The sequence below is a fragment of the Coregonus clupeaformis genome, chromosome 6 (genome assembly GCF_020615455.1).
Source record: "Coregonus clupeaformis isolate EN_2021a chromosome 6, ASM2061545v1, whole genome shotgun sequence".
NCBI classification, from domain to species: domain Eukaryota; kingdom Metazoa; phylum Chordata; class Actinopteri; order Salmoniformes; family Salmonidae; genus Coregonus; species Coregonus clupeaformis.
The window spans coordinates 34,616,863-34,633,042 of record NC_059197.1 but is presented as its reverse complement, the minus strand read 5'-3'; the positions used below and the strand labels follow the sequence as shown (position 1 = coordinate 34,633,042).

At 43.7% G+C, this 16,180-nt stretch overlaps 1 protein-coding gene across 1 annotated transcript; it reads right to left on the bottom strand.

Annotated features, from left to right (window-relative positions):
• Positions 1–110: 110 nt before the first annotated feature.
• Positions 111–11,719, bottom strand: LOC121567602 (acetyl-coenzyme A transporter 1). The gene is made up of 9 exons (XM_041877776.2): positions 11,634–11,719; positions 10,268–10,716; positions 7,075–7,234; positions 6,774–6,969; positions 5,081–5,283; positions 4,328–4,512; positions 4,132–4,252; positions 2,487–2,702; positions 111–2,351 (listed from the first exon to the last, which is right to left on the bottom strand). Exons 2-9 carry the CDS (start codon positions 10,672–10,674, stop codon positions 2,184–2,186), a joined length of 1,656 nt encoding a protein of 551 aa, XP_041733710.1. The 5' UTR covers positions 10,675–10,716; positions 11,634–11,719; the 3' UTR covers positions 111–2,183.
• Positions 11,720–16,180: the final 4,461 nt, after the last annotated feature.

The window sequence follows — 16,180 nt, the reverse complement described above, 5'->3', positions numbered from 1 at the left end:
ATATAAATTATGCATTGCATCAGTTTGGCGTGAGATATGTACAAACATTCTTAGGACTTCACGAAGTACAACATGTTATAGGATTAATCAGACACAAAACCATTTGAAACCACTGTGTGCATATGCATTGTATTACATATATATAATATTTTCAATATTACATCTTGGGAATGTTGGTACAAAAGTTCCTCAAAACATTTTACAGCATAGTGTATGTACAAGTCCCATAAGGTACAGTCCAGAGTTTGGGTCCATTCCGTTGAAATTCCAGTCAATTTAGAAAGTAAACCAAATGTTCCTCATTGAACTATTGAAGAGAATGGATTGGAATTGTAGTGTACTTCCCAAACTGACTGGAATGGAAATGGAATTGACCCCAACCCCTGGTACAGTCACCCTGTAATGTCTGAGCTTTTCAACTTAAAAGGGGTCATGTGAACACTGCCCTCAGAGAGGGTAAGGACAACTCCACCACCAAGCAGGTCTTTAAAACCAGCTTTTCTAGTGTGTGTTGGGCATCAAATATTTGTTTGCTGCAGCCCATCCCAAATAATTTGTATTCCATGGGAAATTCAGTAGCTGAACATTCTTTTAAAAAACCCTCCACTGTAGTAATCTTGGAAAATAATGTACAAGCTGAAATTAAGCCAAACCGACATGAAAAAAAGTCCTAAAAATAACCACAAAATTAACATTCATTTCATTTAAATATTTGGCAAATCAAACAAATCATAAATATACAAACATATCCATATGTAAGTGAATGCTGGTAGACTTGTATTGGTAATATTAAAATAACTGTAAAAGTACTGGCACATAAGACATAAAAATGCCATGTACATACAGCAGCATCACTATCACAAGTTGTAGAATAAACAGAAAGTTAAAAAAATATGTTCAAGGCTAACAAAAGTTTCAGATACAGTATGAAGGCTTTGCATTGGTGTGGAAACTCAGTGTGCGCTTTTTTCCCCCCACAAAAGAGAAACACTTGATTTTAGGATCATCTCATTATACCCCAACCCTGACTTTCACCTTTAGGAGCTGAGCCGCATCTGAACTTGGACCAGCGGTTAGGGACAGAAATGAAGGGAGAAACACGGAATCTGAATGATCAGGCTTACCACACGTGGATCAATGCAAATGCTTTTTTGCAGCCCGATGTGGAATACAGCAGAGAGACCCAAAACAAACACAAATTACTCGAATTTCAACAAATACAAAATTATTTATATCAATACAAACAGAACCATTATAGGTGATCCCAGATCCAGACCTGACTGTTTGCTGCCTTCTCCCTTTCACACAACCGCTGAACTCTCATTGCTGGTTTAGAGAAAATACTGTTGTATTCTGAAAATTACAGATATATTTTAATCAGTACTGTTATAGTTTAGGCGTTTCTGTCGAAGGGGCTATGGATTACAATCAATAATACAGATATGATTTCTCACTCCATGTTACAGACAAATTTGACCTATTTATCAACCAGGCCTTGGACTACATCTCAAAAGTTCATATTTAATCATCCATATTTAAACGTACTTTGCTTTTTATGACCATTGATGAAAGCCTTTTCAAATATCAGACAACAACTTTATAAAATCAGAGTCTGAAGAACAGAGCAAGGCACACATAATACAAGTGACATGTCTAGTTAAATAGTTGAAGATACAGAGAATGTGGAATGAGAAGAGGAGAAGCTACTTCCTGGAGTAAATGTTCTTAGCAAGAAGAATAGTTCCTTCTTTTTTGTTTCCAATGGGACATATTTGAAGCGGCAGCGACAGAAGTCCTGGTGAAGATGTGATGTTGCAGGGAGGAATTGACTGTTGTTATGGTCCATAAGTCTTGTGGGGGCCAGACCACAGCTACAGTTATGTTAAAGAAAGAAAAAGTGCTGAAGGAGGATATATACACTGAGCAGAGGCAGAGAAGGGTGGGGAGAAGGGAGGAAAGGAGGGGAGAAGGGAGGAAAGGAGGGGAGATGAAAGAGGGAGAAGGGGAGAGAGAGAGGGACTGAGACGAACAGAGAGGCAGAGAGAGGGACATAGGAAGACCAACAGAAAGTGAGCGAGAGGAACAGATAAGAGGAAGCTTTTATATCAAACTGTAGCTGTCTGGCGATCGGCCTTGCTGGGGTGAGAAAGGGGTTGTGCAGGTCAAGAGCCGGGTGAACGTTGTCATTGGCCGATCCTGCACCGCCACGCTGCAGGGCTCTGGTCCTGTAGCCTTCTCATCCTCTTCCCTAGCCACACCCACCACACTAGTCCTATCACCACACACACCACCGACTCCACATAGTAACCATCCAACGACGTCACACACAGACCGCCCTCCTTAACACACAGCTGAGGGGGGAGGCGAGGGAGACAGAAAGAGACACGTTTAAGAGAAGTGTTTCCACAAAATTCACATCATAGCTATTCAATGTACTACGACATTACAATTGAGATAACTGTCTGGTAATTCTCTCTCCCACTTACCCCTGCCTCCTCTGGGGAGCCACAGCTCTGCCCAGCAGCTCCCTGGCACTCCTTAGAGGTGAGTGGGTCGACCATCCACAGTGCCAGGGTGGAGGGCCAATTGCCCCCTAGGTTGGTGACTGTGTTCAGCAGGGTCATGTAGGTCCCACCGATCATTGGGTCACTCACTTTAGCATGGAAAGCCATACAGGCCACATACATGCTGTACAGCGCCACCTTTGGGTAAGGAGGGGAAAAGCAGGAGTTTGAGAAAAAAATGTAAGTGTGTGGATCAAGTGGTTATATAGTGGCCTTATTTCACATTGAAGAGCAGAGAAAGGGAGGTGTAGAGAGAGAGAGTAGAGAGCAGAGAAAGGGAGAGAGCAGAGAAAGGGAGGTGTAGGGAGAGAGAGAGCAGAGAGTAGAGAGCAGAGAAAGGGAGGTGTAGGGAGAGAGAGAGCAGAGAGTAGAGAAAGGGAGAGAGCAGAGAAAGGGAGGTGTAGGGAGAGAGAGAGCAGAGAGTAGAGAGCAGAGAAAGGGAGGTGTAGGGAGAGAGAGAGCAGAGAGTAGAGAAAGGGAGAGAGCAGAGAAAGGGAGGTGTAGGGAGAGAGAGAGCAGAGAAAGGGAGAGAGCAGAGAAAGGGAGGTGTAGGGAGAGAGAGAGCAGAGAGTAGAGCGCAGAGAAAGGGAGGTGTAGGGAGAGAGAGAGCAGAGAGTAGAGAAAGGGAGAGAGCAGAGAAAGGGAGGTGTAGGGAGAGAGAGAGCAGAGAGAGAGCAGAGAAAGGGAGGTGTAGGGAGAGAGAGCAGAGAGAGAGCAGAGAAAGGGAGAGAGCAGAGAACGGGAGGTGTAGGGAGAGAGAGAGCAGAGAGAGAGCAGAGAAAGGGAGGTGTAGGGAGAGAGAGAGCAGAGAGAGAGCAGAGAAAGGGAGAGAGCAGAGAAAGGGAGGTGTAGGGAGAGAGAGAGCAGAGAGAGAGCAGAGAAAGGGAGGTGTAGAGAGTAGAGAGCAGAGAAAGGGAGGTGTAGAGAGAGAGAGAGAGAGCAGAGAAAGGGAGGTGTAGAGAGAGAGAAGAGAAAGGGAGAGAGCAGAGAAAGGGAGAGAGCAGAGAAAGGGAGAGAGCAGAGAAAGGGAGGTGTAGGGAGAGAGAGAGAGAGAGAGCAGAGAAAGGGAGAGAGCAGAGAAAGGGAGGTGTAGGGAGAGAGAGAGCAGAGAAAGGGAGAGAGCAGAGAAAGGGAGGTGTAGGGAGAGAGAGAGCAGAGAGAGCAGAGAAAGGGAGAGAGCAGAGAAAGGGAGGTGTAGGGAGAGAGAGAGGGAGAGAGCAGAGAAAGGGAGAGAGCAGAGAAAGGGAGGTGTAGAGAGCAGAGAAAGGGAGAGAGAGAGAGCAGAGAAAGGGAGGTGTAGGGAGAGAGAGAGCAGAGAAAGGGAGGTGTAGGGAGAGCGAGAGAGAGCAGAGAAAGGGAGGTGCAGAGAGAGAGAGAGAGAGCAGAGAGCAGAGAGCGAGCAGAGAAAGGGAGGTGCAGAGAGAGAGAGAGAGAGAGAGAGAGCAGAGAGAGAGGGAGAGAGCAGAGAGAGAGGGAGAGAGCAGAGAGAGAGCAGAGAGAGAGGGAGAGAGCAGAGAGAGAGAGAGAGAGGGAGAGAGCAGAGATGAGATGGTGTGAGTAGTGTTACCTGATGCAGTGCGTAGCTGAACAGTACTATAGCGTAGTAGTAGAGAGGGAATCCCCCCCCATCCTGCTTTAAACTGGGAGTCCACCACACCAGCAGGGCATACTCCAGACCTATCAACAACCTACACACGGAAACACAAATGTATGGGAAAAGTGTGTGTGTGTGTGTGTGCGCGCGAGTGCATGTGTGTGCATACCTGAAGGGAAAGGCCTTGTAGAAGACGTCTAGTGGTCGTGGTCCTGCAGTGTATTTACTGATGATGAGTGGTAGTAGTATCTGAAGTGGAACCATTGGGACTGCCAGTAACGCCAGCTGCTCTTTGGGAACACCTGCCTCCACCAGCTTCAGACCCGTCACTGCGTCTGCCGCAGAGAAGCCCATCTGGAGACACACAGACAGACAGACCGCTAAGTCCTTTACAGTGACTGGGTTAGATACAGCAGGTGAGCTAGGCTAATTGTCCAATGCAGGTTGGTTAAGATGTAGACACCTCGGAAGTTAGTGGCAGGCTACACAGGGTGACTACAGTCGGTGGGCCAGTAACCTGACTGGGTTACATTCAGCACTGGCATGCAGAGAAGTTGTAGATATACCTTAGCAGTGGCCAGCAGAGGGTGAACACAGTGGGTCAGTCCTTAAAGGGATACTTCGGGATGTTGGCAACGGGGCCCTTTATCTACGTCCCCAGAGCCAGATGAACTCGTGGATACCATTTTTATGTCTCTGTGTCCAGTATGAAGGAAGTTAAGAGGTAGTTTCACGAGCCAATGCTAACTAGCGTTAGTGCAATGACTGGAAGTCTATGGTATCTGCTAGCATGCTACATAAACATTTTATCAACGAGTTCATCTGACTCTGGGGAAGTAGATAAAGGGCCTCGTTGCCAAAATCCCGACGTATCCCTTTAACCTGACTGGGTGACGTGTGTAGTAAGCTGTATCGCAGGTACCTTAGCCGTGAGCAGCAGGCTACAGAAGGTGAACACGGCAGGCATCTTGATGATGGAGACCAGCAGCTTGTATGTTTCCATGACGCTCTGCGTCTCCTCCCGGACCTTCCTCTTCCCATGCTGTCCCCTGGCGTTCTCCTTCTTCATAATGGCCACCAGCGTGGTCGACACCAGGAACACCACGCCCCAGAAAAACAGGAATTCTGCGCCACGGGAGCCAATCACAGACAACGACAACGTTACCGAGTGATTACAACAGCAGGGCAATGGGATATGACACAGCGCAATGACGATCAAGGTTAATTCACCCATCTTCTATAGCAAGGCACAGCCTGTTGATTGCCACAGCTGTACTGGAAATCATCAGCCAAAAGTTCACTCCAAAACCAGTTTATTTTCTCTCACTTCAGCTCAAAAACCGCCAAAATTGATCACATGACCAATATCTGCACTATGATTGGAGGATTCCCCCAAAATTGCCCACTAGGTGACACTGCCACAAACATTTCCCCAGATAATAAAAAGTTGTTGGGCCTAAAGTAATTGCCACTGTATCAATGTTCTAAAATGGAAGAAAATGCACGCCTGGTACACCTTAGCAAGGTTCAGACTGACAGGACAAAGTGAACGTTGATTATAGCATTATATGGAAATCAAGAGGTTACAAGGGAACAAAAATCACTAATTGTTCTACAATTCTTATACCATCGTCTTTAGCACCCATTGTTCACTCAGGGCAAGAGGAACAAATGCAAAACCTGGCCAACGGACATTCCCTCTTCAGCAGGGACGGGTTCATTGAGCTTTGCATGTCTGTAATTGTACTTCATACAGCTGACTGTAGCAAGATTAAACTATATATCTGGATTACCGCTCTTCTTCCTGCTTCATAGATGACCTTCTTCCCGCTTCATGTATGACCTTCTCCCTGCTTCATACATTACATTATTCCCGCTTCACAGATGACCTTCTCTCTGCTTCATACATGACCTTCTTCCCGCTTCATATATGACATTCTCCCGCTTCATAGATGACCTTCTTCCCGCTTCATATATGACCTTCTTCCCGCTTCATAGATTACCTTCTTCCTTCTTCCCGCTTCATTGATGACCTTCTTCCCGCTTCATAGATGACCTTATTCCTTCTTCCCGCTTCATAGATGACCTTCTTCCTGCTTCATATATTACCTTCTTCCCGCTTCATATATGACCTTCTTCCTGCTTCATAGATGACCTTCTTCCTTCTTCCCGCTTCATAGATTACCTTCTTCCTTCTTCCCGCTTCATAGATGACCTTCCTGCTTCATATATTATCTTCTTCCCGCTTCATAGATTACCTTATTCTCTGCTTTCTCATATTTTTTTTACCTCCCTCCCTCCCTACCTGACAGAGTAACAATCCCATTCTCTCTCCCTCCCTCCCTCCGTAGCTGACAGTGTCACGATGCCAGTCTCTCTCTCTCCCTCCCTCCCTCCCTCCGTAGCTGACAGTGTCACGATGCCAGTCTCTCTCTCTCCCTCCCTCCCTCCCTCCGTAGCTGACAGTGTCACGATGCCAGTCTCTCTCTCCCTCCCTCCCTCCATACCTGACAGTGTAACGATGCCAGTCTCTCTCTCCCTCCCTCCCTCCATACCTGACAGTGTAACGATGCCAGTCTCTCTCTCCCTCCCTCCCTCCCTCCCTCCCTCCATACCTGACAGTGTAACGATGCCAGTCTCTTTAGGCTGTGCTCTCAGGTATTTGTTGCAGAAGTCCGCTGACTCCAGGGCCAGGAAGAGCACGTTGCCTAGGAAATAGCCAGCAGTCTGTCCCACAGAGTTACAGGTGGAGGCGTAGCCCACGTTCTCCCGAGACAGCATGGTCAGAGCCCAGCCATCCACTGCTATGTCCTGGGATCAGGGATGGGGAAATAACAGTCATGTATCACAATAACTTGGAGTGAGTGAGTGAGTGAGTGAGTGAGTGAGTGAGTGAGTGTGTGTGTGTGTGTGTACCTGGGTAGCTGCCAGAAAGGCCAGCATGAAGAACACCACCGTCAGGGTCACCACGTCTGGGCCCCGCCCCTCATCACTTTCCAGCAGCGTATCCACGGTAACCGACAGGTACAGCATGAAGAGACCCAGCAGGTACTGGGTGGGCACCAGCCACGACTTCCTGAGAGGCAGAGAGGAGATCACAAGGCTTTGACTCATTTGATTGCAACAGTCAACACATCAGACACAATACAATTCATCAAGTAAACATACACTGAGTATACAAAACATTAAGAACACCTGCTCTTTCCATGACAGACTGACCAGGTGAATCCAGGTGAAAGCTATGATCCCTTATTGATGTCACTTGTTAAATCCACTTCAAATCAGTGTAGATGAAGGGGAGGAGACAGGTTAAAGAAGGATTTTTAAGCCTAGAGACAATTGAGACATGGATTGTGTATGTGCGCCATTCAGAGGGTGAATGGGAAAGACAAAAGATTTAAGTGCCTTTGAACGGGGTATGGTAGTAGGTGCAAGGCGCATCGGTTTGTGTTAAGAACTACACCGCTGCTGGGTTTTTCATGCTCAACAGTTACCTGTGTGTATCAAGAATGGTCCACCACCCAAAGGACATCCAGCCAACTTAACGCAACTGTGGGAAGCATTGGAGTCAACATAGGCCAACATCCTTGTGGAACGCTTTTGATACCTTGTAGAGTCCATGCCCCGACGAATTGAGGCTGTTCTGAAGGCAAAATGGGGGGGTGCAACTTAAATATTAGGAAGGTATTCCTAATGTTTGGTAAACTCTGTGTTAGGGCTGACCCCATTTAGTTGACTGGTTGATTGTTTGGTCGATAGGCTGTTGGTCGACCCAGATTTCTTTAGTCCAGCAGTCGCCCCCCAAAAAATGTTTCATGATGCACAAGTCACCTGTCTGATTCACGCATGTCTCAGTGGACTGATCCATTGTGGAGGCCACAGGGACGGCACAGTCCATCACTCTAAGACATGATACTGAAATTGTCTATGGTTATATTATGTAAAAATAATTGTGCAACACTAATAAATCGAATATTATTTTTAGAACATTTGCTCTATCTCCCGCGTTGGATACGGTCGCTGTCCGCTGTTCTGAAACATAATCTTCAGTGCGCTGCAGAATTGGCACCTTTCCCTATGTTGCTATGTGCATAATAGCAAAGTTAACCAGCGTATTGGGATCGAGAACAATGTGGCGGAGGCAGCAGCAGCAGAGATGAGGAAACAGCCCCTGCCTTAGCCTAATTGTCTAAGACAATTGAGAGAGAAAACCCCAACTTAATTAGGTCTATAATTAATAGCCTAACTGTTAAATGTGCCTGGCTTTATACATCATCCATATAGAGTACCAGTCAAAAGTTTGGACACACCTACTCATTTTCTTTATTTTTACTATTTTCTACATTGTAGAATAATAGTGAAGACATCAAAACCATGAAATAACACATATGGAATCATGTAGTAACCAAAAAATTGTTAAACAAATCAAAATATTTTATATATTTGACATTCTTCAAAGTAGCCACCCTTTGCCTTGATAACAGCATTGCATACTCTTGGCATTCTCTCAACCAGCTTCATGAGGTAGTCACCTGGAATGCATTTCAATTAACAGGTGTGCCTTGTTAACCTCTACGGGATCGGTGTCCCGTATACGGGACGGTTGAGCTAACGTGTGCTAATGTGATTAGCATGACTATTGTAAGTAACAGCTAACTTTCCAGGACATAGACATGTCTTATATGGGCAGAAGGCTTAAATTCTTGTTAATCTAACTGCACTGTCCAATTTACTGTAGTTATTACAGTGAAAAGATACCATGCTATTGTTTGAGTGCACAACAACAAAAAATGTATCACGGCAACTGGTTTGATACATTCACCTCTGAAGGTAAATAATGTACTTACATTCAGTAATCTTGCTCTGATTTGTCATCCTAAGGGTCCCAGAGATAAAATGTAGCATAGTTTTGTTTTATAAAATCAATTTTTATATTCAAAATGTAGGAACTGGGTTCTACAGTTTGAACCCCTGCTGTCTCTGGCTCCATCCCCACCCCGCCCGGCCATCTAGATGTGTGAAAATCAGCGTATAAGCGAATGATCCATCATGTATGACATTCCTGGGAGTGTGTAAACTTACAAAAATGATATGGTAATTCAAAATGTATGTTCTCTATAGTTATGTACTTGAAAATGTATCAATTGACCAATTCGGCACATTTGGGCAGACTTGATACAAAATAGTCCAGTATTGCGATGCTTCACTGGATCAATCTGAAATGTTGCACGCACACTGCTGCCATCTAGTGGCCAAAATCGAATAAAAAAATTGAAAACGCATGTTTTTATGTTTGTATTATCTTTCACCAGATCTAATGTGTTATATTCTCCTATATTAATATCACATTTCCACAAACTTCAAAGTGTTTCCTTTCAAATGTTATCAAGAATATGCATATCCTTGCTTCAGGTCCTGAGCTACAGGCAGTTAGATTTGGGTATGTCATTTTGGGCAAAAATTGAAAAAGAAAGGTCAGATCCTTAAGAGGTTAATTTGTGGAATTTATTTCCTTCTTAATGCATTTTAGCCAATCAGTTGTGTTGTGACAAGGTAGGGGTGGTATACAGAAGATAGCCCTATTTGGTAAAAGACCAAGTCCATATTATGGCAAGAACAGCTCAAATAAGCAAAGAGAAATCTCAAACATCAACTGTTCAGAGGAGACTGTGTGAATCGGGCCTTCACGGTCAAATTGCTGCAAAGAAACCACTACTAAAGGACACCAATAAGAAGATGAGACTTGCTTGGGCCAAGAAACACGAGCAATGGACATTAGACCGGTGGAAATCTGTCCTTTGGTCTGTTGAGTCCAAATTTGAGTCACACAGGCACTCGCTGTCATTTTTTTAACACAGTGTGACCATCGGGCTCTTACTTGAGTAATTTGTGTGTCTTAATCATTTAATCAAACAGTGTGCTTAAAGCATCAGACATATGTCGTTGATTTTATTCAAACACATAGGGTGTGTGTCTATATATGGAAAAATATGTTTAAACATTTCGACCAATCGATTGGTCAAAAGAACAGGACGACTCTGGGTCGACCAAGATTTGTTTTAGTCGGGGACTACTCAGTGTATATCGGTCTTATAAATCATTGTCTTACCTGCGTCCAAACCGGGTCAGGTAGAGCGCATCGACCAGAGGGGCCCAAAGCAGCTTGAGACTGAAGGGCCAGAAGACAAAGCTGAAGAAGGCTTGGTCCTTGTAGCTGACGTTCTTACCCTGCAGGATGAGAGGGATGCTCCCAGCCAGGCCCAGAGGGATGCCCTGGAGGACATAAAGGAAGAGCAGCAGAGACACGTTCCCCAGCTCCCCTCTGATCCCAGGCTTCACCCTGGGATGTCCGTTGTCCTCTGCGTCGTATCCTTGGTGCAGCACCTCCCCCTCCACCTCCATGTCCATGTCAGGGGTAGTGTTGCAAACCCTGTCCCCGTCCCTCATGTCCCCCTGGGGGACAGCGGGCTTCCTCTGCCGCCCGTTCTTATGTGTGACTGAGTCAGAGAGCTCCATTGTGGAGCTGCGGGCATCAAACCAGCTGTACCCTCTGGAAACCTGGAGAGGAAGGAAGCAGGCAGGGTTTAGTCAATTTGTAGTAGGAAAATATCTGCAGTGTTCTACCCCTCACATTTTTGTGTTTTCAGATGGGTTACTCTAGGCAGCGAGACCTCCCTTCAAGAATGTCCATTGTTGACACCTTTCTGAGATTCTCTTTTTGTCCTGGATGAGGTCCTAGCAACACCAGCTAGTGCCTATCATCAAAAGTGGTCAGCTTCTGCATAAACAAGGTTGCTAGCTAGAAGTCTTAATCCAGACAAATGGGAGAGAGAACGCATAAATGTTGAATAATCATCGTGACAAAGCATGTTCAGCTGTACTGTCAAACACCCCCTCAGTGAGTTACTAGTTGACTCAGCCCAAGCAGGCACCAGCAAACTGATGACGTAGGTGGGAATCAAAACAACGCAGTGCCATGACACATCGACAGGTTTAAAATATATATATATCAACTAAGGAAATCTTATATAATCAACACAGCAGAATATTATTCAGATTGCTAGAATACATGATGAAGCCGCACTGGCATGAGACAGCAAAGCAAACGTGTTAGCTAACTAACAGTAACGTTACCATCTGGATCAGAATAACAAAGTCACAGAATAGGAAGTCACAAAACATCGGCGAACAAAAAGGCAATGTGAATTCAATAAATATTGGTTAAAAAGGTAATTGGAGCTCAAACAGATGATTGATGAGATATGACAAGATAAGCATGTTAGCTAGCTATCATAACGTTACCGTTCCCTTGTGACATGCGACGCCACATGACGAAACCAAATAATGAATGATTAATGAATGAATGAATGTCTATCTCCATTGAAACAATGGACTGTAGTGAATTAGACAGCAAACGTTGCCTTGCACTATGTATGAATTGCATTTAATAAGGTAAAAAAAACAGAAATAGCTACCTATTTAGCCTTCACCCGCTAACATTGGTAAATTGTTTAGCATTGGACCAGGAAGTGTCTTTGTGTAACGTCGAAATGTGTCCGAGTGCTTCAAGTGACGTGTCAAAATTATTGCACTTTCTGTTCCGCTTGGATCTGCATACACATTTTTATTCCGTTCATGTGGTTCCATATGCCCTATTGTCATTCACTGCAGTTGCAAACGTTAATAATAATAATAATAATAATAATAATAATAAAAATTATATATATATATATATATATATATATATATATATATATATATATATGTATATATATATACATATATATATATAATAGCTCATCTCTTTTAACTATTTGTTACACATTACATAGCTAATGTTTGTAATAGATTGTGACTAATAATTAGAGGGCCATGGATTTATAAGGCACTGTGCAAGTGACCACACTCATTCCTTTCACTTCTTGAGCTGCCATGTACAACAAGTCACATCTCTTAAATTATGTGTGCGCGCACACACAAACACACACACACACACAAACACACACACACACACACACACACACACACAAACACACACACACACACACACACACACACACACAAACATTGAAAATATAAAATCCACATGGATGACAATGACAAACAGTTCTTTATTTTATTTTGTAAATCTTTTTTTTAGGGGGTAGATCAGCTTTAATATTGCAGATAGATTGTGGCTTCTATAATGTAATTATCTGCATAATTTCCAATCCCCCATATATATTTATATTTGTATATATACAATACCAGTCAAAAGTTTGGACAGACCTACTCATTCCAGGGTTTTTCTTTATTTTTACTATTTTCTACATTTTAGAGTAATAGTGAAGACATCAAAACTATGAAATAACACATATGGAATAATGTAGTAACCAAAAAGTGTTAAACAAATCAAAATATATTTTAGATTTTAGATTCTTCAAAAAGTAATAATAATAATAATAAAAAGTAGCCACTCTTTGCCTTGTTGACAGCTTTGCACACTCTTGGCATTCGTGGCACAACCACACCATAACACCTCCTAGGTTTACTAGTGATCAATATCAGGCCTCCTAGTGATCAATATCAGATTTACTAGTGATCAACATCAGGCTTACTAGTGATCAACATCAGGCCTCCTAGTGATCAACATCAGGCTTACTAGTGATCACCATCAGGCCTCCTAGTGATAACCATCAGGCCTCCTAGTGATCAACATCAGGCTTACTAGTGATCACCATCAGGCCTCCTAGTGATAACCATCAGGCCTCCTAGTGATCAACATCAGGCCTACTAGTGATCAACATCAGGCTTACTAGTGATCAACATCAGGCCTACTAGTGATCAACATCAGGCCTCCTAGTGATCAATATCAGGCTTACTAGTGATCAACATCAGGCCTCCTAGTGATAACCATCAGGCCTCCTAGTGATCAACATCAGGCTTACTAGTGATCAACATCAGGCCTCCTAGTGATAACCATCAGGCCTCCTAGTGATCAACATCAGGCTTACTAGTGATCAACATCAGGCTTACTAGTGATCAACATCAGGCTTACTAGTGATCAACATCAGGTTTACTAGTGATCACCATCAGGCCTCCTAGTGATAACCATCAGGCCTCCTAGTGATCAACATCAGGCTTACTAGTGATCAACATCAGGCCTCCTAGTGATAACCATCAGGCCTCCTAGTGATCAACATCATGCTTACTAGTGATCAACATCAGGCTTACTAGTGATCAACATCAGGCTTACTAGTGATCAACATCAGGCCTCCTAGTGATCAACATCAGGCTTACTAGTGATCAACATCAGGCCTCCTAGTGATCAACATCAGGCTTACTAGTGATCAACATCAGGCCTCCTAGTGATCAACATCAGGCTTACTAGTGATCACCATCAGGCCTCCTAGTGATAACCATCAGGCCTCCTAGTGATCAACATCAGGCTTACTAGTGATCAACATCAGGCCTACTAGTGATCAACATCAGGCTTACTAGTGATCAACATCAGGCCTCCTAGTGATAACCATCAGGCCTCCTAGTGATCAACATCAGGCTTACTAGTGATCACCATCAGGCCTCCTAGTGATAACCATCAGGCCTCCTAGTGATCAACATCAGGCTTACTAGTGATCAACATCAGGCCTCCTAGTGATAACCATCAGGCCTCCTAGTGATCAACATCATGCTTACTAGTGATCAACATCAGGCTTACTAGTGATCAACATCAGGCTTACTAGTGATCAACATCAGGCCTCCTAGTGATCAACATCAGGCTTACTAGTGATCACCATCAGGCCTCCTAGTGATCAACATCAGGCTTACTAGTGATCAACATCAGGCCTCCTAGTGATCAACATCAGGCTTACTAGTGATCACCATCAGGCCTCCTAGTGATCAACCACTATGACAACATCAGGCCTCCTAGTGATCAACATCAGGCTTACTAGTGATCAACATCAGGCCTACTAGTGATCAACATCAGGCTTACTAGTGATCAACATCAGGCCTCCTAGTGATAACCATCAGGCCTCCTAGTGATCAACATCAGGCTTACTAGTGATCACCATCAGGCCTCCTAGTGATAACCATCAGGCCTACTAGTGATCAACATCAGGCTTACTAGTGATCAACATCAGGCCTCCTAGTGATCACCATCAGGCCTCCTAGTGATCAACATCAGGCTTACTAGTGATCAACACCAGGCTTACTAGTGATCAACATCAGGCCTCCTAGTGATCAACATCAGGTTTACTAGTGATCAACATCAGGCCTCCTAGTGATCAACATCAGGCTTACTAGTGATCACCATCAGGCCTACTAGTGATCAACATCAGGCTTACTAGTGATCAACATCAGGCTTACTAGTGATCACCATCAGGCCTACTAGTGATCAACATCAGGCTTACTAGTGATGATCAACATTAAGAGCAGCACTAAAGTAGAGCAAGCCAAGTTGCCTAATAAGTCAAGTGATCTGTGCATTCTTAGATCATCTTATCAACAACATATCAACAATGGACTGACAAAAACAAAAACACACAGTGTTTATGCCTTTTACTTCATGTAATATGAGTCTCATTATGAACCATTATTTATAGCAGCATAAGGCAACAGTGGGCCCTGGAGCCCATGTCCTCTGAGACACATGGTAATATCTCGTTAAGGATTTCATCACATCTCCATGTTCCATTGATCTCACAAGATAAGTAACAGGTAGGCACACTGATCCTTTGACAGGATAAAAATGATGTACTTCCACACACAATATCGTACAGTAGTTGATTATTATTTTAAAAAATTGGAAAAGGTACTTATTTGTTGCTCTCAGCTGGTTTACAGCTAATACTTATAGGCCTACTGCTTGATATTTCTACAAAAAATAATCTAGTCACTGTTTTCCCCAATTTGCTTAGAAATGTGACATTTCAGGTGAGTCTTGTTCCAAGGCACTGTTCGCGTTGAATAATACTGTTCTAGACCGAAGAGTACCTTTCAAAATTGACTGAGTTGCTTCCTCTACTGGTCATTTTGTGTAACTACAGTTTCCCAAGATACTCCGGACATCCACTGACGCTGTAGGATCCTCTTAACCCCAGATACTGTATGTTTTTCCTCCGGTGTCTCTCATACTGTGATAATTAACCAAGTGAAATATTATCCACAGCAGATGTTGGGCCCTTTTACCAGTATGTATCACTTTTCCATAGACAGGGCAAGGTTGGTAGAGGATTAGAATGACCAGTGTCTGTGTGTGGGTGGCTGTTGAAAAGCCTTTCCTTTAACCTGGTGCTGATTTCTCTCACAATATGGAGCCTAAGCCGTTTTCTTAAACAGACTTTTGAGGAGTAACTGATACTCCTTTGGCCCAAATCACCCTGCTCCTACCGACTCACCCAAACTAAACAAGAGGTATATTGTGAGCAGCCCCCTCTAATAGTAACATAAGTAAATGCTATGTAATGCATCCGTCGTGTCAACCAGGGTGTCTCCATTCTGTGTCTAAGGTAATGAATGACTCTCTGCCACAGCTATGAGGGCCATGTGAAACTGGTTAATGTCATGTGACCAGACCAGGCCAACTAGAGTAAACCATGTGACACTGTGTTAGCTAACGCCACACACAAGAAGTCACTGTTTCAAATAAAGAAATAAAGGGGGGGTTTGGGGTGGATTGCTAGACCTAAAACATGATTTTACAGTCTACTGTATGGGTATTTCCTTTCTATTACATATTATAACTACATAATAATTACTTTGTTCATGTTCTTCTCCTGCAGATGGTAATCTCATGAGTGATTTCCCCATCTTGCCCTGATCTAGTGGTACTCATTGCAACATAATTTTTCTGACAATTTGCCATTTAGAATGGATAATTTCCCCCCTCAAGGACCCTTTCACTCACTCAGCATTTGATACATGGGAGCGATGTAGTCAGAAAGAAACCATCCCGATAACTACATCCATCCAACCACGAGTCATATCAAATTATACATCCAGCAGCTTTCTTTATTATTTTACAAATATGATTAACTTAAAA